Source organism: Leucopleurus acutus, assembly GCF_964270905.1.
Source record: "Leucopleurus acutus genome assembly, chromosome: 3".
NCBI lineage: Eukaryota > Metazoa > Chordata > Mammalia > Artiodactyla > Delphinidae > Leucopleurus > Leucopleurus acutus.
The window spans coordinates 116877141-116901345 of NC_139145.1; the positions used below are offsets into that span (position 1 = coordinate 116877141).

The following is a 24205-nucleotide window of genomic DNA, read 5'->3' on the forward strand; positions in this document are numbered from 1 at the left end:
TAGTTTTTATTCATTAATTACATATGTCCTGGGTGCCAGAGAGGCACCAGACGCGATGAGAAAAGAGGGAGGAGGAGAAAGGAAATCTGGGAAATCAGACTGTGAGGCCCAAGAAACTGTGTCTTTTGTTCTGAAAACAGAATCAAGCTGTAGCACAGACATGTTCACTGGAATATCCAGTCCACTTGCAGTGGGGGCCCAACATAAGTTCCCTGCCCAATGCTTTAGATTCTCTACTCACCAGACTGCCCTGGAGGTGTTAAGTGTTATGGACAAAGTAGAATAAAAGAAAGCACAGGAAGCTATTAACATTTAGCTACAAATGCTAAATGTTAATACTAACGTCAAATGTTAACAAAAGTTAATGAGCCACTACTGGTGGAATTCCACCTAAGTGATGGAAATATGGGTGATGGTGTTTTCCTCCCCTATGCTTTTCTATGTTTTCCAAATTGTATTACTTTCATGATCAGAAAAAGAAAACTGATGGAGACAAGTAAAATAACATATCACTAATTCAGATCCCACAAACATGCAATGTGTGATCCTGAAATAGACTAGGGAGGACACAGGCTTGCCCTGGGAATGAGGGATGCACTGAGCTGATGACTAGTGAGGGCAAAGACCAGGAAGGAAAAACTGCAACTTCTGGAAGTGCTGGGCAGCCAAGCAGCCAGTAGCCTTAGCTTTGAAGCTCAGCTCTGCTTCTTACAATGGCCCCGATGTCATCAAATCTTCTCTTACAAACTGGGATAATTTCATCTGCCTCACAAAGGAGATGGGAGAATTGAGCTAAGATGTGAGTGAGTACTTAGCCAGGGGGGATAATTCTCTTCTTCTCTTATAAACTGGGATAATTTCGTCTGCCTCACAAAGGAGATGGGAGGATTAAGCTAAGATGTGAATGAGTACCTAGCCAGGGGGGCCACACAGTGTCTTCTTCTACACCTTTCAGTAAAGCTGGAACCCCAACCCTGCCATGGCTGAGCCTGCGGAACTGCGTCACGTGAAAGAAACAAAGCTGTCTGTCTTTAAAAACACACCTACACAATGGCTTAAGGGTGCAAGCAACCCAAGTGTCTATCCATGGATGATCAGATAAACAAAATGTGGCATATACATACAAGGGAACAGTATTCAGCCTTAAAAAGGAAGAAAATTCTAACACATGCTGCAACTTGGTTGAGCCTTGAGGACACAGTTCCAAAAGGGAAAATACTGTACCATTCCACCTAGATGACATACCCAGAGTAGTCAAATTCATAGAGACAGGAAGTGGAATGGGGCTGAGGGAGGAGGAAATGAATGTTGCTGTTCATAGAGTTTCAGTTTTGCAAGATGAATGAGTTCTGGAGATTGGTTGTATAACAAAGTGAATATTCTTAACACTACAGAAATGGACATTTAAAAATGGTTACGGGAATTCCCTGGCAGTCCAGTGGTTAGGACTCCGAGCTTTCACTGCCAAGGGTGCGGGTTCAATCCCTGGTTGGGGAACTAAGATCCCGCAAGCCACGCAGCACAGCCAAAAAAATTTTTAAAAAGTAGGAAATGAATAAATTAAAGAAAAAAAAATGGTCAAGATGGTACATTTTATATTGTGTGTATTTTACAACAATTAAAAATTTTTAAATAAATTTAAAAAACAAGTTTAGGCACATATAAATTTATTTATTGCAGTTCTATTTATAATAGCAAAAGCTTAAGGACAACTTATATGCCCATCAGTTGAGAACTAAACAAATTATGATATATCCACACCACAGTCTATTATGTAGCTGTATAAAATAGAAGAAACTTTCCATGTACTTACACGGAATGATCTTTGCTTTATACTGATAAGGGAAAAAAGCTAAATGTAGGACAATATGTATAGGTATCCACAGTTGTGTATGAAGGATGGAGGAGTGGAATAAGAGTATAATATATTTATGTTTGCTGTTATATGCATAAAGAAATTCTGGCAAGAACAGAAGAAACTTACAATAATGGGTATGTATGGCAAGGATAGTATGAGAGCCAGACAAATAGGGACGCGGTAGATGGGAAATTTTTACTGTAAAACCTTTACTAAGTTTTAAATTCTTGAACCATGTAAATCTATCATCTTTTCAAAAAATAAATAATTTGAATTTTTTTAATGTATAGTTTACTGTTGAGAGTAAAAATTCTTACCAACTTATCTCAATTAAAATTGGGATGTTACCATCAAGATACAAGGTCTCTCCAATTTGTGTCCATCTCACAAAGGATGTGGTAATACTACCCCTCAAGGCTTACAGCCGGCAGGGAGGACTCAGCAAGCAGCTCAGCTAAACAGAGTGAAGCCCATGAACTCACTTTGTCAACAACCTTAGGTCACTGCCTGCCTTCCGCAGGGTTTCCACCAGTTCCACACTTCCAAGATCAGCAGCTACATGCAAAGGAGCTTGTGACCTCTGACATAAGAAAGTTCAAAAATGTAATCCAAGCATGTTAAGGAGAGAAAAAACTTGCATAGTAAACAGAGAAAGAGAAAGCAAAGGTGTCCTACACAGGCGTAAGGGAAAATAGATAAGGTCGCATATTTTTAAACAGGTACAGGAGACATTCATTGCAGTGTTATTTATAACAATGAAAAATTGAAAGGAAGTTACATGTTTAGTAAGGAAACTCATGAGATAAATTACGGTATATCCACATATTGGAATAGTAGGCAACCATCACAAATGATTTTTTAAAATGATTTCAATATGGGATACCTAGAGTAGTCAAGTTCATAGAGACAAAGTGAAATGGCGGTTTCCAGGAGAAGGGGGAGGAGGGAATGAGGAGTTATTGCTCAATGAGTATGGAGTTTCAGTCGGGGAAGATAAAGTTCTGGAGATGGATGGTGTGAGAGTTATGTACATTGTCAGTGTACTTAATGCCACTGAATTGTACACTTATATGGTTACAATGGTAAATTTTATGTTATGTTTATTTTGCCACAATAAAAAATAATTTCAGAGATTTTTAAAAATGAAAAATGCTTATGATACAACATTAAAAACCTTAGCAAAATAACACTATCTAGCTGAGCTCAATTTATAGAAAAAAATAGAGGGAAAGAAGGAAATGCATTGGTGATGTTAAGAATAATAATGTCTAGACGGAGGGATAAGAGCTTATTTTTATTGGCTTCTCAATGCTTTTCTCTATTTTGTAAGTTTCCTACATTATAGTGTATAAAGGAGTGCAAGACTTCTAATTTCTTTCTTGAATAACCACTTTCCCATGAAGAGGATAAGAATGCTTCAGAGAAATATATGAAATCACAAGAAAATCACCCATCTTAACCTCCCACTGAAAGGAATGCTGATGTGAAGACAATTCTAAAATTTTAGCACAGAAAGGAACATTGGTTATAATCTAGCCCAACTCCTAAACCAGAGAGAGGAAGCAACTTCCCAAGGGTCACACAGCTGGGCAGTAGCATCTAGCCCAGGACTCTTGCTACTAGAGCATATGGCCAACCTGCTTGGGATGTTAACATAATTAATATCAACAAGCATTTACTGAAGACCCACTTTTAGGTGGCAATGTGCCCCTCTGGGGGCTCGTTATCCATGACATCAAACTTACACTGACAGACCTATCAAAAGTCTACACCAACATGAAACAGAGACACAAGTGTCATACATCAAATACCCATAAAATCTCCCTGTGGCAAAACTGCTAGAAGTCTAGAAGGCAGGAAATGCACCAAAATGTTAACAGAGTTCTCTTTCTTTGGGGGGATTATAAACAAATTGTAAGTTTTTAGCTTATTTATGTTTTCTTACTTTTATACGTTGTGTGTATTCCTGGTCTAACAAAAACCATAAATGATAAAGTCTACTTCTATAATTGGGTGGCAGCCTAGCAAGCCTCCTTCACTGGAGTGGATCTAGACAATTCTGGTGAAGGCAGAATCACTTGGGTGCTCTGTCCATGTGTAGAGCAAAGACTCTGCCCATGAGGAAAGATGTGGGGCATTAACATAGTTGAATACATATGTATGTTCAATAATAAGAGAGGAGCTTCCCTGGTGGCGCAGTGGTTGGGAGTCTGCCTGCCAATGCAGGGGACACGGTTTCGAGCCCTGGTCTGGGAGGATCCCACATGCCGCGGAGCAGCTGGGCCCGTGAGCCACAGTTACTGAGCCTGCGCATCTGGAGCCTGTGCTCTGCAACAAGAGAGGCCACGATGGTGAGAGGCCCGCGCACCGCGTTGAGGAGTGGCCCCCGCTTGCCGCAACTGGAGAAAGCCCTCGCACAGAAACGAAGAGCCAACACAGCCATAAATAAATAAATAAAATTCTAAAAAAAGGCAAAATTCCTTTAAAATAAAAATAATAATAATAATAATAAGAGAGATTTTCTTCCCTCAAACTTTTGGGATAGTAAAAGACCAGGGAGGAGGACGGTCTCTGGGGAAGGAAGGGACAGAAGGGGAGTTAAGTCCCAATTCAGCTCAGGGCACCAGGGACCTCACAGGCTGGAGTTGGAGCAGACTGCAGAGATCTGAGTCAGTGCTCTGGTTTCACAGATGAGGAAACCGAGGATGACACAGTGGGTTAGGACACGCATGCCCACTGCACATGGCTGCTCCCTCACCTGGGAAGGGGCAGCCAGGAAGGAGGGAGGAGTCCAGACGCTCATCTGTCCTCAGGACTCTGGCAAGGGCCCTCTCCCGAGAGTCTTCCTTCCCACTCCTGACCTCTGGAAGAGGGTAGCCCTTCCCAGAGCAGGCCCTGGCTCAGACAGCACCCACCCCCATCCTTTTAATTCTTCCACCTCAGCATTTCCATTTCCTGCCAGTGATGGATGCCTTTTATGCGGCATTTGATTCTGCTCCAGTGGTCTGAATTCAAGGTGATTTTTAAAAAAATTCCAGGAGGTCTCTTTTGCCTTTGGGCAAAAAGAAGATACATTTACTGTCTATAATATAGAAACAAAGCTTCCTTTCTTGTGGAGAAGGGCTCCCTGCCAATTACAACATTTCACACTGGGGGAGTAGCTTTTGATTTAAATTGCCACCGGCAATTTACCTCTGGGCTACTGTTTATCTGTCAGAAGTACTGGGCCTGTTAAATGTGAACAGTTTAATAACGCATTGGCTGAATCCCAGTTGTGCGTTTGAAAAAGACAAAATATGTGTGTGCAAGTGGGAGTGGGGGTTTACAGAGGCAAAAGGATAAAAATATGAATGTGCATATTCTTCCCAGGAATCTTTAGAGCACCTTGAACTTGATCAAAACTACCCCTAAACACATGCTGAGTTGAAACAAGAAAATAGACTCTCTAGGTTCTGATCTGCCTGGCTTACCTGATTTAAGATGTCAATATCATGCTGTGTACTTAATAAGCTGTTTACCACTGTGATATTGTTGTTGATAACAGCTAAATGAAGAGGGGACTCCTTAGGCTGCAGAAAGAAATGACATTTCAAATTCAAAAGATTCTGGCCTCATCAATCAGATCAAAAAGCGACTCATTTCATCAGACATTTCCTGATAATCTCCTGAATGCTGGTACTGCCCAACATGGTTGCAGGCCCTTAGTAAGTCTTCAGCAGTCACTTCCACGCCAAGGCTGTACAGAAATCCCGCTCTCCAGCAACCCACTTTCCCACTTCATTCATTCTAGAACTTGACACTGAGCACCTATAATGGGCCAGGCTCTTTTCAGGATGTTAGGGGTTCAGTGGTGAACATGGCCCATCCTCAGGAATCTTTCATCTAGTAGGGAAAGCAGATATTGATGTTTTTTTTTAAGTCACAAAATAAATGTACAGTTACACATTGCGATAAGTGCCTTGAAGGAAAAGTGCACAGTGGTAAGAGAGCACATGTGGGTGTGGGCCAAGGGCCAAACTTTCTGGAAGTCAGAAAAGGCTTCCCTGAAGAATTGACATTTGAGCTCAAATATGAAGCTAAGAAAATATTAAATAGCTTAACTGCAGGACTTCCCAGAGGCTTCAAAGAGCTAAAGTGCAGTGGGAACAGCCACAAGGAAGCAACAGCATTCCCCTTCAGCATTCTCCGAGTTGCTTTGATCTTGGGTTCTTTCTGCCTAGAGCATGTTGTGGGACTAATGCCCCACTCACCCAGGGGCACCGTCAGTGCTCAGCCCTCCCACCTATGTAGAGCCCAGCCATCCCCTTTCCTCCTCCTTTGTGGCTAAGCCGCCTGTCTTCCAGCCATGCGCTCAGCCACCTCTACTACGGGCTTCTTACCAGCCCTGTCAGGCTCAGTGCCCACCTCCAGGGTCACACACACAACCTCCTGCTGCCTTTGCTCCCACCCAGCTGCCACTGGCCCAGGAGGCTTGAGAGAAAACACATCTCTGGGGGTAGAAAAGGCAGATGCAAGGAGGAAAAAAGGCGAGGAGAACACAGGTAAGGTGTGAGAGAGTGAGGTGAGGGGCATTTAGTGGGGAGGAGAGGGGCAGGGGTACAGGTGTGAGGGAGCAGGGGCAGAAGATGCAGTGAGACTGTGTGGACAACAGTAGTTGAGCTGAGAGGCAAAATGCGTGGAAAGAGGGAACACAGATGCTGCGAGGTGGGTGGTGAGGACAGGGTGCAGTGCTGCTCAAGCGGAGCAGATGATATTAATCAGCATCATTTATGCACATACAACACACTCTCCTAATGGTGCCTACTACTCACTCACTTCCCCTACAGTTTATACTCTGAAACACCGGGCTAACAGCTTTTCATTCACAACAACCCTAGCAGTTAGGGCTTCTCTTCCCCACTCTATATGTGAGGCACAGAGGTGAAATCACTTCCTCGAGGCATCGGAGCTAGGAAGGAGCAGAGACAGGATTTGAACCCAGATCTTCCTCACTCCAGCAGCAGCACCAGGCTCCTTCCCAGGAAACAGGGGTAGACGGATGGAAGAGAGATGTAGTGAGTTAGCAGGGGATTCACCAGCACACAGAGGAGAAGGAAAGCAGGGGCAGGTGGAATGCTACGTCTGCGTATGTCAGACTGTCCAAGGGTGAGCAAGGGAAGTGGGAGACAGATGGGGCAGAGGGGCAGCAGGAGGGGAAAGCTTTCTGTGCAGACCTCTTCTGCTCAGGGAGGACCTTCTTTCTAGGGGCGCTAAGGATGAAAAAAGAGAACGTATCCCTCGTCCCAGGGACGTAAGCAGTGCCCTTCCTGCTGGGACCATTGGCCTTGCTGGGGCCCAATTCCTCCTGAGAAACAGGAAGCATCCTTGGATGGACCAGGCAAGGTCAGAACCAGTTCCCCTAATGCCATTCTCCAAAAACTACCAGTCATGGGTTAAATCACGTCCCTCCTCTCCAGTTAATACAATAAATAGTAATGGCTAAGCAATATTAGAGAAAAGAATATTCTCACAGGAGAAATGAAAGTAGAGTGAAAAACAGGGGAATGTTTCCCCATCTAATTCCAGCGCAGAGGGCTTTTGTTAATTCTACCAAAGCCAATTCGAACTTCAGAAAACCTAAATCAATACAAATGACTGACTTTCAAAAGAAAAACAAGATCGGTCAGTGAAGGGGGAAAAATAATCATTCTCCTTCCTATTAACAGCAGTTTCATTATTTTCCCAGACTGATAAATTTAATACAAGACTGGCATCTCTAGACACATAAAAAAAATTAACTGCAGCAAATGTAAATATTTAAAACACAAAGATTTCATTTTGTTCAGGAACTTCAATGACTTTCTAAAATTCATCCCTTGGATTGTATTTCTTAAGATTAAGACTCCGTCTCCAGAAGAAGCCAGTCGGCCCTCCCAGAAAGAATTCCTCCTTTGTGATCACTCGTCTCCCCTCTCCAGCCCTCCATGCATCTGCAAGGAGCATCTCCCAGCACAGCCAGCCTCACAGAGCTGGGATCAAAGCCCATGTTATCATAATAGACTGACTCACTTCCACCTTCTGGTGCAGATCAACGTTCTCACTGAAAAGAAAGCTGACAAAGAATGCGTGGCTGTTCCGGGTTGCTATCTGCAAAGCACTGATATCGAGCTGCAGGAGACAGGTGGAGAGAGAAGGCACGGAGGGATTCCCATTAGAATCTAGCATGGTTTCTGGTGTTCATTCCATGGTAATCAATTAATACAATGAAATAGTATGCCTAGTTAAAAAAGAAAATTCAACGTGTCTCTGATCATTTGGGGGCTGGAGGGCTTTTGGTTGCTTCTAGGTATCTCCCATTTAAAAGAGACTAGAATCCTAGACAACACGTGCCTCAGGCAAATATGAGCTAAAATCCTTCCCTTCTCCAGGAAGTACGAAGTGGACTAGGGCCAAGCCTTCTCTCTATACAACCTGCAAACCCCCTCCTTGAGCCAAAAGGGCTGAACTTGGTATTGGCCCCAGAAGTGCATCCACCCTCTCCCGCCCTGACCATTTACTAGCAACTCTCCCCTTTACAGGTACCGCCTGAGAACTCAGCATGATTGCAGCCTATGTGCAGGTTCCCTCACAGCCCTTTCACTCAACTTCTTTAGCATCTCTCCTTCACTTAGTGCCCATGCTAGAGGGCAAACTACTTAGGTCAGGGCCTCCTCCAAAAGGCCTTGCAATAAGACAAGGTCAGTGGATAGTTACTGACTGATTACAGTTGGTCCCCCAAATTCATGGGTTCTGCAACTGCAAATTCAACCAACTATGCATCAAAAATATTCAAAAAAAAAAACATTCCAGAAAGTTCCAAAAAGCAAAACTTGAATTCGCTCATGTGCTGGCAACTATTTACATAACATTTACATTCTATTTACAATTATTTACATAGAATTTACATTGTATTAGGTATTAAAAGTAGCCTAGAGATATGTAAAGTACATGGGAGGGGACTTCCCTGGTAGCTCAGTGGTTAAGAATCCACCTGCCAGTGCAGGGGCACGGGTTCGAGCCCTGGTCCGGGAAGATCCCACATGCCGCGGAGCAACTAAGCTCGTGCACCACAACTACTGAGCCTGAGCTCTAGAGCCTGAAAGCCACAACTACTGAGCCCGTGAGCCACAACTACTGAAGCCCGCACACCTAGAGCCCATGCTCCACAACAAGAGAAGCCACCGCAATGAGAGGCCTGCGAACCACAACAAACAGTAGCCCCCGCTCGCCGCAACTAGAGATAGCCCGCGCCCAGCAATGAAGCCAAAAATAATAAGTAAAAAAATTTAAAAAATAAAGTACATGGGAGGCTGTGCATAGCTTACATGCCAATACTATGCATTTTATTTAAGGGACTTGAGCATCCTTGGATTTTGGTATCCCAGGGAGGGGGTGTCCTGTAATTGCAGGATTGCTGCAAAGTATTTTCAGGTCCTCAGAGTAAGGAGGCTGTATGTAGGTTAGTATGTTTTCCTAAAATGGCTGCATAAGTATGTTCCATCCAATCTGCTCTTCTGCAATGTGACCCTGCCACTCCCCACCAAGGAGTGGGGTTTATTTCTTCACCCCCTTGAATCTGGGTAGACCCTGTCACTGCTTTGGCCAACAGAATATGGCAGAGGTGACAGTGTGCTCGTTCCAGGTGTGACCCTTAACTGGCCTGGCAGCTGCTGCTCCCTACATCATGGAAGCCAGCTGCCATGTTATGAGAAGGCAATGCAGATGCTGCACGTTGGTGCTCTTGTCAAGAGGCCCAGCTGACAGCCAACCTCAACTGCCAGGCATGTGAGTGAGCCACTGTGGACATCCTCCTCAGGTAAGTCTGCAAACGACTGAAGCCCTGGCCGAAACTGACTGCAACCACACACCCGACCCAATGTAAGAATCTCCCAGCTGAGCTCAGTCAACCCTCAGAGCCAGGAAAGATAACAGTGCATTGTTCTAAGCCACTGTGCTCTGGGTTGGTTTGTTATGAAGTAATAGATAAGTGGTATAAATACTCACAGGAATGATACATGCTCTGACCAACTGGAGTCTAGCTTGAGCTGATACTAAATGCCTATATGACCTTGAATAAATGGCCTCTCAAGGATGGGCCTCTATGTCTTCCTCTGTAAAAATGACATAACCACCTATATTATTAGTTTTCTATTGCTGCTAATAACAAATTACCACAAACTTAGTGCCTTAAACAATACAAATGTATTATCTTACAGCTCTGGAGGTCAGAAGTCTGAAATGAGTCTCACTGGGTGAAAATAAAGGCCTTTCTGGAGGCTTTCAGGAGAATCCATTTCTTTACCTTTTTCAGTTTGTAGAAACCACCCACATTCCTTGGCTTGCAGCCCCCTTCCTCCACCTTCAAAGTCAGCAGTGGTGTGCTGAGTCCTTCTCACGTTGCATCCCTCTGACCTCCCTGCTGGCCTCCTCCTTCCTTTTTAAAGGACCCTGGTGATTACATTAGGCTCACCTGGATAATCTCATTGTAAGGTCAGATGATGAGCAACCTTACTTCCATCTGCAAAGCAACCTTAATTCCCCTTTGTCATGTAACCTCACATACTGACAGGTTCCAAGGGTCATAATGTGGACATCTTTGGGGGCCGTTATTCTGCCTACCACACCACCCTACCTCTTTCTCTCAAACCAAAGCAACACTTGGAAAATAAATGAGCTAGTAAATGTGTACAATAATCACAAGTATCATCTTATTCATTCCACAAAAATTTACTGAGCACTTATTACGTGTCAGCCCCCATGTTAGACTGCGGGGGCTATGACTAAACCGATAAGATCTCTGACGTTACGTTCAGTAGGGGTGGACAATCAGTTGATTGGTAGATCAGTAGATTTAGAACCCATTTAGTAGATTCTAGACATTAGTAGAAGAATAACATCAGCTAGTGACAATGAGAATGCTACAATGAGAAGTAAAACAGCATGAATGGATGGTTTCTTTCCAGTGAGTGATCAAGAAAAGCTTCTTGGACAGGGTGACGTCTAGACTGAGACCAGAATGGTAGGAAGTGTCCCCCCAATGGAAAGATCTGATGCAGAAACAGGCTTGTGAAGAGCCCAAAGCCAGTAACCCTATGGTGGGAAGAGCTATAGGAGTCTGTGGCATTTTATCCATGAGGCACAACAGGCACAGTGTGTAGGGCCTACAGACTTTTTAAGAGCTAAAGAAATATTTGAAATCTTAAAAAAAAAGGTTGGGATTCCCTGCTGGCGCAGTGGGTAAGAACCCACCTGCCAATGCAGGGTACACGGGTTCGAGCCCTGGTCTGGGAAGATCCCACATGCCAGGGAGCAACTAAGCCCATGCGCCACTACTACTGAGCCTGCTGTGCTCAAGATTCCGTGAGCCACAACTACTGAGCCCGTGCACCACAACTACTGAAGCCCACGCGCCTAGAGCCCGTGCACCGCAACAAGAGAAGCTACTGCAATGAGAAGCCCGTGCACCACAATGAAGAGCAGCCCCGGCTCGCGGCAACTAGAGAAACCCCGCGCGCAGCAACAAAGACCCAACTCGGCCAAAAATAAATAAATAAAATAAAATAATTTTTTTTAAAAGTCATGCCATTCTTTATTAAAAAAAAAAAGTTGGTCCCAAGATACCAAAAGAAAAGCACAAAACTGAAGTGAATATTTAATTGACATGTTCATACTTCGTTGATTGCTAAATGTAATCTTCATAAGGTATTCATTACACTGTAAACAATTTGTAGGTTAAATTTTTTCACCTCCCTCGAATTCTCAGGTCTGCACAGAGTTCTAAGAAATCAGAGTCAATCATAAATTAAGGTAGTTTATCGTATCCAAATGATTATAAATGCACAAATAAAAAAGCCTTTAAAAAATAATTTACAGCAAAAGAAAAGAGATATTTAATGTGGAATGCGGGGGCATTTAAAGTTATTTGATAAGATGTGATAGGGCCTCCAGAAATATGGAATTCTTAGGGTCTACAGAAAGTCTTCACTTGACCCAGGGTAGCGAGGCAGCCTCTCCACCCAGCCCCAACGGAGGCGGTCTCCATAGGCAGCTAAATCCACAATCTCTCCCCACTACCCTCCTCAGAAATGACTCCACCTTTACCCCCTCCCCTTAGCTGGGTGGGTGCAAAGCAAGCTCCTGGAGAACAAGACTAACTAATGTCAGCGGGTGAAGCATTTCCAAGATCAAACACAGTAATCGCCTACAGATGTGAAAGCAAAATGAGCCTCACACAACCCTGGTGTGTATCCTTGCTTCTGGCTTCCTGCTTCCTGCTGCTTGTTTCCCCCGGGGCCTTTACTGGACTGGGCGGAGACAGGTGTGGACAGCAGCGGGGTGGGGGGGTGGGGGGCTGAGGCTATTGATCCAGGAAGTGTGCTAATGAACTCCAGGGAAAACCCAAGATAACGTAAAAGATGTAAAACTGACTTAGGACAATTTCCAGGCTGTCTGAATGAGGCCAAGGCCATAAGGATATGGACAACGTGGAGCCTACAGTCCTGGCAGGGTGGGGAGAATGCGAGCATGTGAAAGCCATTACAAAGCAAAACCTTCCCAGCGCCAAATAATTAAGTACAGAAGGGAGGGAGGCACAGAGCAGCGAGGCGAGCCAAAAAGAGTGATCCCAGGAGGATCTTGCTAATAAAGGAGGCCTTTCCAGGGAAGCTGCAGACTGGGGGCAGAGGGGCACCTGGGCATGACAGAAAAACAGCACCGCTCTCCATATTCTGAATGTTTCCTGGGCCCCGTGAATTCTTAACTCTGGGCTCATTTATCGCATAAAAAACCTTGCAACGTCAGTGGGAATCACCTCACCCTACATATTCCACTCTCTCTTGCAATCTTGTCTATGTATATATAATTTTATATAGTGAGGGACTTCCCTGGCAGTGCAGTGGTTAGGGCTCGGTGCTTTCACTGCCATGGGCCTCGGTTCCATCCCTGGTCAGGGAGCTAAGATCCCACAAGCTGCTCAGTGCGGCCAAAAAAAATTTTAAATAAAAAAAATTTTAAAATAAATGAAGATCAGTGTCAAAGGATCTCAGCACCCAAAGTATTTTGTATTTTGTACCTAGAAGAAGGCATCATCCTGTCTTCTTCAGGCTCCAGAATGACCACTTGGCTTTTTACACAATTTTCTTTTTCAGCATCTACTGTGTATAAGCCAGGTACTACTTGTTTCTAGGAAGAAAACAAAGTAGAATAAAAGTGTCTGAGAAGCAACAACTATTGCTACTTTTGCCCTATTTTCAATTATTCTCCAAATAAATTATTCCCCAAATAAATAGGAAGAATGGTATTGTTTTTGAGGAAATATTAATAGGGGAATGTCAGAGTTAAGACATTAATTCTTACCCCAAAGTAAGCAAATTATTAATACAATCGGCCCTCCAAATCCCCCTGCCCCCCACAGTTGGATGGATAACCACGGATAAGGACTGTATTATACCAGTTTACATACGGAACTGGAGCATCCATAGATTTTGGTACCCCTAGGCAGGTCTTAGAACCAGTCCCCCACGGATACGAGGGACAATTGTATTAATTCTACAAAAACCCAGTGAATGGGTCAGTGCAGGACCAGATTACCCAAAGAACATTCTGAGTCCCCCTCCCTGTGTGAGTAGACATGGAGCACATACTTCACTTGGAATGTTGATATCACTTCCTGATGCCAGTAGCACTTTGCTGCATTCTTCATGACCTCCTTCAACAGCTAAGAAGAATGGTGTTTCGCCATTCTAACAAACAGAAAAAAAGTTAAAATGAATTGCCCCTTGGCATGGAATGAAATTACTTGAGAAACAGCATGCTTTCTCTATCTCTTGTGCATTACTCTTAATAGACAGCATTTATTGAGCATCTATGTGCCAACTTATACTGACAAGACTATATGCTTTGGCACAGTTTAACTGCACAATGACTCTGAGGTCAGGGTTATTATCCCCACTTTACACATAAGGAAACTAAGCCTCAGTTGAAAAGTGGCAAAGCTAGGATGCAAGTCTAGCTCTTTGGCTCCAAAGGCTGCATTCTTAACTACTCTGTTATGCTGCCTCCTTTCTCACCTTCCCTCCATCATTCATACTCTCGATCTTTATTAATCTAACAGTTATTAGACACCTGTTGTTTGTCAGACAGTAGTAGGCACTGGGATTGGGAAGACAACTAGAATCCAGACCCTGTCTACAAGAAGGTAACAGCTTGTTAAGAAAGATAATCATGGAAATGAGGAACTAAAATGCAGTATGAAATACAAAAATAGAAACACATTTGTACCAAGTACAGTTTTAACCTTTAAAACTGATTTAAAATATTGCATGTCATTTAAAATAAATGTAATACCCTACCTTAGTAATTAAGGTTCCTGAAACTCATTGTGATAAACACTAGTAGGACAAAGTGAGTTTAGTTTAGGCCACAGCATAGAAAAGAAGGAACTGGTCTCACACAATAGCTACTTGGATACCTCCCCCTCCTCATGCAGATTCTTTCCTAAAAATATTGGGAAGAAATGCAGAATTCCTTCCCCATGTCCTAACCATTCTCCACCTTGGACATTATTCTGCCTAACAGCTAGGATAAGTTCAGACAATTTTACTTGTAGCTAATTAGGTACAAACAATCATGTTAACAGGGACAAAAGAGCATGGAACCAATGTTCCTATCCCACCGAGATGGAAAAACTGTATCTCAGCAGCTTCCCCTGAGAGCCTGGGACAGCCATCTGTTAGAGAGGAATTTCTTTTCATAATCTGCCTTCTCCTTTTCCAGGAAAAGAGATGCCAAAAGGCAAACCCCAGTGGAAAAATATTTGCAAAAATTGTGAAGGAAAGAGTTCATGTCTTTAATATATCAAGAGCCTAATAAACATTTATATCTTTGACCCAGCTATCCTACCTCTAAGAATACACCCAAAGGAAATAATGAGGAATACAGACTAAAGTTTGTATACAAAGAGGTTCATGACAGCATTACTTTAATAGTAAAGAAAAACTGAACAAAACCTAAATGTCAGGGGCTTCCCTTCCCAGGGGCACAGTGGTTGAGAGTCTGCCTGCCAATGCAGGGGACATGGGTTTGAGTCCTGGTCTGGGAAGATCCCACATGCCACGGAGCAACTGGGCCCGTGAGCCACAACTACTGAGCCTGCACGTCTGGAGCCTGTGCTCCGCAACAAGAGAGGCCGAGGTAGTGAGAGGCCCACGCACCGTGATGAAGAGTGGCCCCCGCTTGCTGCAACTAGAGAAAGCCCTCGCACAGAAACGAAGACCCAACACAACCAAAAATAAATAAATAAATAAATAAATAAATAAATAAATAAATAAATTTATTTAAAAAAAAAAAAGATAAAAAAACACCTAAATGTCCAAGAGCTAAAGAACAGTTAAATGAATTTTGGGCAGGCACTAAAAATATACATGCATAGGAGCACAAAGAAAACTGGAAGGAAAATACATCAGATATTTACAAGATAATCCTTTCAGTGTAGAGAAAAATATGAAACTTGCTATTTATGTTTATCTCAATCTTTAAAATTTATATTTCTGGCATATGTTTTATAATATATTAATTTAATTATAAATGTACATGTGATTAGGTGCATGCTCAAACTTTCTTTACTGGTTATGAGTTTGCTACCCAGTATGTTTGGAGACCACTGCTCTAGAGCCTAGTCCCATGAGCCTAGTCCAACTGGTCCAGCAACAGCCTATGTCAGGAATCAGAGGCAGCCCAAGACTGTATGTACATTATGGGCTTCATCCAAAAGGCTAATATTATCACTAGATACTTCACTTTGTGCAAATAAAACCCATCACAATCTACAATTACAGTTTGTTGGACTTTACGACTTTTCCTCAATGTGCCCCAACGCGAAAATAACTAAAAGGTAGATGAAATCCAAGTGCACACATTCCAGTGGTAAAGTATTAAAGCAAAACAGGGCAAGCACAACTAAGACTTTAAATTAAATCCTATGACTATAGGACTGGATCTCTATATTGACTTGTGAAGGCCAATCATGGCTAAGATTTATCCTAGGTGAATCATGTTCTTTTTGAGTTTCTCACATTCATAACTCTTATTCAAGAAGACCAAATTCCTAGGATCTTCTTTAAGTTAAACTAGTTCAACCTGATCATCACTACGTCAGATGGTCACACACATAAAAATAAACAAATCAAGGCTCTACTTTTGTCCATGATCCTCAGCTGAAAGCCTGGCTTACATTCTCCTAGGAACTGGAAGAGAGAAAAAGGAGGATAATAACAATATGTACCACTGATACCGATGATAACCAAGATCCCACTTACTGCACCCAGATAACACCGGTGATGACACCGGATACCACTTGTTGCACACTTACCATGTGCCAGGCACCATTCCTTGAACTAAGTGTGTGACACAGCCTTTCATTTCACTAAGGCCTTATGAGGCTATTTGATAGATGAGGAAGCTAAGGCTGAGAGGGGCCAAGTAACGTGCCCAAAATCATCTAGCTGGGGTGATGGAGCCAGGATCAGACCCAGGCAGTCAGAGCCCTGCTTTTAATCCCAGTCCAGGGATGCATGTGACCAGGCTGATTATGCTTCTCTGGTCCAAGGGGAATACTGACTTTTCCCAGGCATCACACACGTCCACTTTCACAGCCTTCAGTTTTCATTTTATTGCTCACAGTTGCTATTTTTATGACCATACACCACCAACTCTAAGTCACATCCTGTTTCTCATGTTAACATATCTGCGATCAGGATGCACCTCACAATCTCAGTCAACTGGGCAGCAGACATGATATAGCTGTCATGGCTTGTGATTTGCATTAAATCAGAATGGGTGTCAGTGGTTTAGAAGAAAATCTCAGAATCTATAGCAGGGCACCTTTTGAAGAAACACTGCATCACAAACATCTTTGAAGGCACAAAAGACAATATTTTGTCTGGAAAAGCAAGGACATCAAGACTCTGAGTGAGAAAGTGATTTAGAAGAATTCGACTCAATGTATGAAGGATAGGAATACTTAACCAAGCTCCCTTGCTTATTTCGTCCTTTGTATGTATATGATTTTTAAAAATCTAAGATAAAAGTCTAAAAACTCAATAATATAAAATATTCTAAATGACAAGAGAGTTTTTTGTGTCACAGTTTAATTGGCAGCATTATTTTTTCTTAGTGTTACATGACATAATGATGTGCCTTACAATCAATGGTGTCTTAAAGTAAATGATTATATTACTTCTTAAAGTAGCTCTCAGGAGAGCTGCCAAGTTAGAATTCGTCAGAATATTGAACTATGACGTCCAAGAGGACTCCACTCACGTGAGTCTCCAAACAGCCAGCCTCAAAGGCATTGAGCCAGAGGTTAAAAAGTGACCACCCAGAGCAGATGACTCACAAGGGGTTTACAAGAACCCCAGGCCCGGTTTCTAACTCCCTGCCGCCCTCCACCTGAATATACCCCCTCCCCACTCCGGTGCCTCAGAGTGAACCCTCCAAAACCTTCCTACTCACCATGCATCACTCCCTCCTCCCCTGTACCCCACAGCTCAGGGATGGGCACCCCACCCTCCTGGAAGTCAAAGCCAGACAGCTAGGGGCCAGAAAGTCTGCCCTCTCCGTACCCCCTGGTCACAAATCCTGTGGCCTCTGTCTCCTCCTACCACCTCGTCCTGCTTGCTGCCAGTGAGAGCCTCGGTGAGAGGCTTTCTGTAGCTCTTGCTTCAGCCACTTCTGCAGTCACCTGACTGGGACTCCCCACCTCCTGCCTCTCCAGGCACCAATACCCCCTTCAAACCACAGTGACAGTTACCCACCTACACCCAGGATGGATCCCATCCCTTGTTTGCTGCTTAAAACCTTCCAAGGTCTCTGCTGCCAATAGGTCAGAATCACCCCTCCTCCTGGTGAGCACAGCCTTTCATGGTCTCTCTGCCTTGGCCCACTTGGCATCCACCTTTCCCAGCCCACCCATCCTCAATTTCTGCCACCCTGCACTTGTCATTCCCAGGACACACCATGCTCTTTCATGCCTTGGTTCCTTTACAAACGGGCTCTTCCCTCTGTCTGAAATACTCTACCCTTGTGCCCTCCTCCAATCTCCTCGTACCACTGTCCATCCAAATGCTCAGACCCACATAACACACCACCTCCTCTGTGAAGCCTGTGATATCTCTGAAACAGATTTTCCTTTGTGCTCCCAAAGCACACCGTATATACATCTATTACCGCATTTAGCCCGATATATTATTTTTTGTATGCTCTTCTTGCCCTGTAGGCTTCTAGAATAAGAAAACATACTCTACCTAGCATAGAGCACATATTAAATTTTTTTTTTTTTTGGTGAATAAGTGAATGGTTTAACAAATGAACCTCCATGAGTTACTTTAGCCTGTTAAAGCTGTGGATAGAGTAGTGGCCATGTTTTCCACAGTTTTAAGTGAAATTCATACTTTCAAAGTGTTAAATGAAAATAAATACCTGTTTGAACGAGAAGGGAAAAAATCCATCCATGTTCCTTGCTCTACCTTTGCTGCTAATTTGCTAGCAAAAGTGGGACAATAAAAGTAATTCTATATAACCTTGAGAAGGCAAACTGGTGAAAGATTTCTGGGAGGTAGTTTTAAAATGTGCAGAACTCTTTGACCCACATTTCCACATCTAGGAATTTCTCCTAAGGAAAGTATCAAAGATATGCACACAGACATGGATGCCCTCCCTGGTCAGGTGGGGCTGAGCCTCCCGCAGACCTCAGTGGAAGAAAAGAGCAACTGGAGTTGACAGTAGAAAATTCCATGTAGTCCATTGATTTCACAGACATTTATGGAGCAAAATTGGCAATCTGGACGGTCCACTGAAAAAGTGGGTTGATTTCACCTGGATATTCGATGATTCTCTCTGACTGTAGTAACAACTGAACAACTCTACTGCTCACCAAAATGCCATCACCAAATCTACACCTCAACTGTCACTCCCCTTTCTCTGGTACTCAGCAAAGAAATAAAAGTCCATTTCACCTTGTCCTTTTCTGAAGTATGCAGATTAAGGAAGATAAGTTTTTCTATCATTTCAATGTGGCCCCGCTCTGCTGCCAAAAGAAATGGTTTTCTTCCTTTCTGAAAGTCAATCATAAACTTCAGTGTTCATTATACACTTACTGAGCCGGCAAGGCAACCAACAAAGTGGGCAGCAGCTTGAGGGGAGGGGATGGCGAGGAGGCCAAGGTGGTGATTCTGGTCACAGCATTCTGGGGCCTTCCTAGGGGAGGGTGAAAACAATCCCTCTCACTTCAAACCAGATCCATTTCTGAGTTGTTGCCCCAAACTGTGGGAACTCTGCATCAGCACAGAATCATTTTTATGGGGGTAGAGAAGTACTGTTTGGAAACGGTCTTCCCAAGCACCTGGGGAGATGCCACCCCACAATCAGACAATGAGATTCCCTTTCAAATGTAACAATTTTACCAACTTTCTGCATTTATTGAATAGTTCTTTCACTCGACTATTTATTGAGAAGCTGATTTTGTGCCAGACCCCATCTGAGTCACCTGCGTATTGCTCAGTAAGCCTTGCCTTACTGATAAAAATGTTTGAAGCAGAAATTGTCCAGGGTTTAATATTTACGTGACTCATTCAGACATGACGTGTGTCAACTGCTTCTCTTTAGGCTCTCCTTGCTTGTTCATACATTTACCTCTAACTTTCACCAAGAATCAACGGGAAAACTCTTGAGAATAGGTCAATATGAAATGGGATGGAGAAATTAGGAATTATCCAGAGAATATAGCTTAAGAGGGATGTTTCGGTGTGATTTGTTGGGGAGGAAGGTTCAAGTGCAGAATCTTCTGATTATGGCAATTTCTCCAACTTTTCACACTGCAAAGGGAGACTGCATTTTCAACAGCCAAAATGTCATCGAGAACAATGAAATACCCATAAAAAACTCAATTTTCTAACCTGAGATATTTAAAAGCAGGAAAAGAAGTTGGGGTGGCAAAATGGCACAAGTATTTTCTTCGACTAAAGAAAACATTCACAGATTGGCTTGATATGTTATTAACTAAAAGCTTAGCAAGATGTTTGAAATGTGAAAAGCAAGATACAAGACTCTTTATCAGAAGGTTCCTGAATCCAGACTGTTATCTGATCTCCTGCTAATGCAAGATAATAAAAAGATAATGGAGTCTGTCATACAGAGTGAAGCAAGTCAGAAAGACAAAGACAAATACCGTATGCTAACACATATATATGGAATTTAAGGGAAAAAATGTCATGAAGAACCTAGGGGTAAGACAGGAATAAAGACACAGACCTACTAGAGAATGGACTTGAGGACACGGGGAGGGGGAAGGGTAAGCTGTGACAAAGCGTGAGAGAGGCATGGACATATATACACTACCAAACGTAAGGTGGCTAGCTAGTGGGAAGCAGCCGCATAGCACAGGGAGATCAGCTCGGTGCTTTGTGACCACCTAGAGGGGTGGGATAGGGAGGGTGGGAGGGAGGGAGACGCAAGAGGGAAGAGTTATGGGGACATATGTATAACTGATTCACTTTGTTATAAAGCAGAAACTGACACACCATTATAAAGCAATTATACTCCAATAAAGATGTAAAAAAAAAAAAGATAATGGTCACTGTTAACTTGAGATAGCAGCTCATGATTCTCCGACAACTTAAAGAGAAAGGAAGGAAAAGTGCTAAAATAATCAATGGCCAAAAAAAAAGTGTGTATAGATCAGCCCTCCAGGGCTCTGCACTCATGCATGTAGGGAGGTCGGAGAAACAAACTGGCACCAAAAATTCACCTCATTTACATTCTTGAGCCAGATATGTGGTCAATTAGACCTACATCCCCAGCCCTTCAGAGTTTGAAATCCTGACTCATCATCGATGGTTCTCATCGAATCACTAAGGAAGGGCAAAGGGAAGAGACAGAAACTGCTTGGGGCCTCGTTTGCTGCTTGTGAGATTAGACCCCTAACTGAAGATCAAGATCTAGTCTTGAGCCATGAACAGCTCTTGGGAAATGACAGAGACAAAATTACTGTGTCTGGCTTATACAAATATCTGCTAATACTGACAACAGATAAAGGTCCATATAAACAAATCACAAAAAGGAGGATGGGAAACACTGATGATATACTAGATGAAAACATTTAGTCACACATCCTTATAAATCAGTCACTTGTTTACTGAACAATTATTAAGCACCTATGTATATGTCAGATACTGTGCTAAGCAAGAGTGGCCAAGATAAAAAATACGGCACCCCGATGTTAAGAAGCTCAGAGTCTGTTAGGGAAGACGAACACACATACGAGTGACCATAATGAAATGCAGGACCTGAGCTGGCGATCTGTGGGAGTACAGAACTCAGTGCGAGTGTGTGTTTGTGGCTGGGGAGCAGGTGACAAGAAATGGGGGGAGATAGCCTTTAAAGGTTGCTAATGCCCTGGAACGGCAGGAAAGAGCACTGGTGACCTGTTTCCTGTCCCCATCTTTTCCACTGGAGAACAGCCCCTGTGCCCCACCTTTGTGGAGCTGTTCATTATAGCTCCTGCCTCTTCCACCATCTACCCCTTGGTCAGAGTGTTTGGTTCAGGATGGTCATGTGCCAAGCCACAGGCCAATCAGAGTCACCTGTGAGCTTTCATATATAAAACTTGAGGCTGCTAGTAGCCATCTTTCCCACCATGTGGAGAGTAAACCTATCAATAATGCCAACAGAGACAGCCAAGAGTTGGGAGGAAAAAAAAGAGCTGGACCCAGCCATGCCTGAAGCCAGCCAGATACACCCTCAAACTCTTTAGTTAGGAGTTAATAAACTACCTTTAATGTTTATTCTAGATTAAACTGGATTTTTGTCACTCATAACAAAAAGAACTCTAACTAATACATATTTAGCCGTCTGGGGACACACACTACCGGAAGTATCAGGAGTCTGTTCAACTTTAAAATGGCCTTAACTCTTTTATCCTTGGTTGCTACAAAGTCTTGCATTTCTGCATGCCTATACAGAGTGACAAAGGACCCACCCACAAAGAAAGCCTAGTCTGGTAAGAAATGGGAGGTTATCAAAAACAAAACATTTTTCCTCACCAAGAAAACAGCTATTACTTTAAACTTTGTATGCCCTTTAAAAAATGTTATCATCAAGAAAAAGAGTGAAAGCCAAATTACACAAAATAAGAACATTTAAAGTAGTCTCTATCTTATAAACATATCAAAAGGTAGCATGAAGAAAGATGAGGTGACAGTAAAATGAGATACAAATCTTTTCTCCCATCTCTAGTATAAGAAATTAGGCAAAATAACAAGAATTTTAAAAATGTGGGTTTTTAAAAAAATATAGTTTCTTATGTCTTATTTCATTTTTTAACCACCCAACCCTTTTAAATTACACTCAAGTGGGCCTCTACCAGTGCAGCCTCGGAGAACTGAGGCTGCCCTCACTTGGAAGGCAGGGAGATTTTCCAGCCTGGAGGACTATGGAGCCTGGTGTCAGGGCCTCAAGCTTCAAGCCCCACACAAACCACAACAACTTCCCAGCTCAGGAAGGGATCCTGAATCCCTTTCTTAATTAGCAAAAATAAGGAGGGTCCAGAATTCCTGTTCCTTTTTCCTTTATTAACTTAATGTGCATTTAACCTAATACGTCTTAATTCAATGCATTTAAATTGTTTGCACGTGAATAAGCCTGAGGAGTTGCAATTATTCATTAGAAATTATTTTTCATTTTTAAGTTTACTGCCAGGGTTATTTGACAAGGTACCAAGTTCAGTAAATGTTTCACAAACAGCCATTAAATGTGCACCTTAAGTCCAACCTGGCCATCCCTTCCCACAGGGATCCCAGAGAGGGTGCCCTGGAGAGCCTCTGAGGAGAGGAGGCCGGTGGAATCCAGCATGAAGCCCCCAGGTGCCTCCTGGGCATGTCTACACATCCAAGACATTTCCCTTCACCCTGCGATCAGGAGTCCACAGCAGAACCCTAGTTGAAGGAGAAAACCAGCAGGGCCTTGAATAACTAGAGATTTGAGAGAGGACGAGAACATTGCCATGAGTAAAAAGTGCTGAAAGAGCAGTGTGTTGCATATGAAGGCATGGAACTGGTGTGAAGGGGAGCTGCTGGGTCAGTTCTCCCCAGATGGGAGTCAATAAGTTGGATGAAATTCAAGGCTGTTAGATGTGGGCCTCAGGTCCACACAGGAAACTGTCTTCTCAAATCCCTTCATGACTATTATCCCCAGTCCTCCGAAAAAAGGATGCTTCTTTGCATTTGGACCTCTAGAGACTTCATATATAGATTCCTTTAAACCAGTGGAGGTTCCCCGATGTATGCAGCTGAAACCAACCTAACGTCGTACCACCAAACTTTATAAACATTCAACAGATACATGAGAGGCCTCTGAGGCCATTCCCTTCTGTGTCCCTTCCTCTCCAAACATTTTAGTCTGAGTATTTATTTTTGATCACTAGGTGGGAGTTTACATGTAGATTCTAAATATCTAGACTGCTTCACCTATGACTTCTCCTGGTTGCTCTAATCTCTCTCCCCTGGAGAGGCCACATGATTTCTAGAGCTACGGAGTTGGGAGAAACTTCAGTATACTCCAGTGTCCTCCATCTCTCCCATCTCACCCAATCTCTTCCAGGCCTAGTTAAATCCATTTTGTTAATAAAGACCTCCTCCCTATAAGGCTTTCCTTGTTAGCTTTTGGAGTTCCCTGTAGGCTAATGAGAAGGATTACTAACACTGGGCAGGTATAAAGGCTCTCCATCACTTTCTGTGGATAAGAAACTAGGGAAGAAGGCCCGCTGTGAAGGTGGAGCAGTCTTTTCTATACAGTGCATTTCATGAGCTCCACAGTATCTTTAAGCAAATACAGATGGAAAACCCAACACTGAATTAATTGACCCTGAGCTCCTGATCCCAGTTCCTACTGGCTTTTGCCAGTATCCTTGACCTCACTCACAGATCTCAGAAAAAGGACAGACTTTGTGTTTTTATTGGATTAATCCAGGTTTCTTTAGGACTAAAATTGGACTCAGAGATTCTTCTCTCCCTAGATGACCCAGTGAACTCATTATTTGCTCATTCCTCATATGTCTCTCCACCCATCTTAATTTTAGGTCCTCTTAGCTTCACATCTACCTGGCTCTGCACAGTCCGCTACCAGGACTCTTCAGCCTTTTCCCCAACAAATAGTCAGAGTTGGAGGAAGAGGAGTGGAACAGCACAAGTCCAGAGCCTGCCGAAGAGATAATGGCCAGCACAAGCTCCAGAAGTGGGGAAGGTTCCCCACAAACTGCTTTGGTCTTTGAGCCCCTTC

The 24205-nt window shown here is 43.2% G+C and overlaps 1 protein-coding gene across 1 annotated transcript in view; it reads right to left on the reverse strand.

Moving 5' to 3' along the window:
* Positions 1 to 24205, reverse strand: part of ANKDD1B (ankyrin repeat and death domain containing 1B) — a gene marked incomplete at both ends in the record, with an annotated part of 56176 nt that overhangs the window by 6931 nt on the left and 25040 nt on the right. The window contains 6 exon segments of the mRNA XM_082835056.1: positions 2341 to 2357; positions 2360 to 2438; positions 5329 to 5427; positions 7907 to 8005; positions 13519 to 13617; positions 18832 to 18987. Of these exon segments, the coding sequence (XP_082691182.1) occupies positions 2341 to 2357; positions 2360 to 2438; positions 5329 to 5427; positions 7907 to 8005; positions 13519 to 13617; positions 18832 to 18987 (549 nt within the window).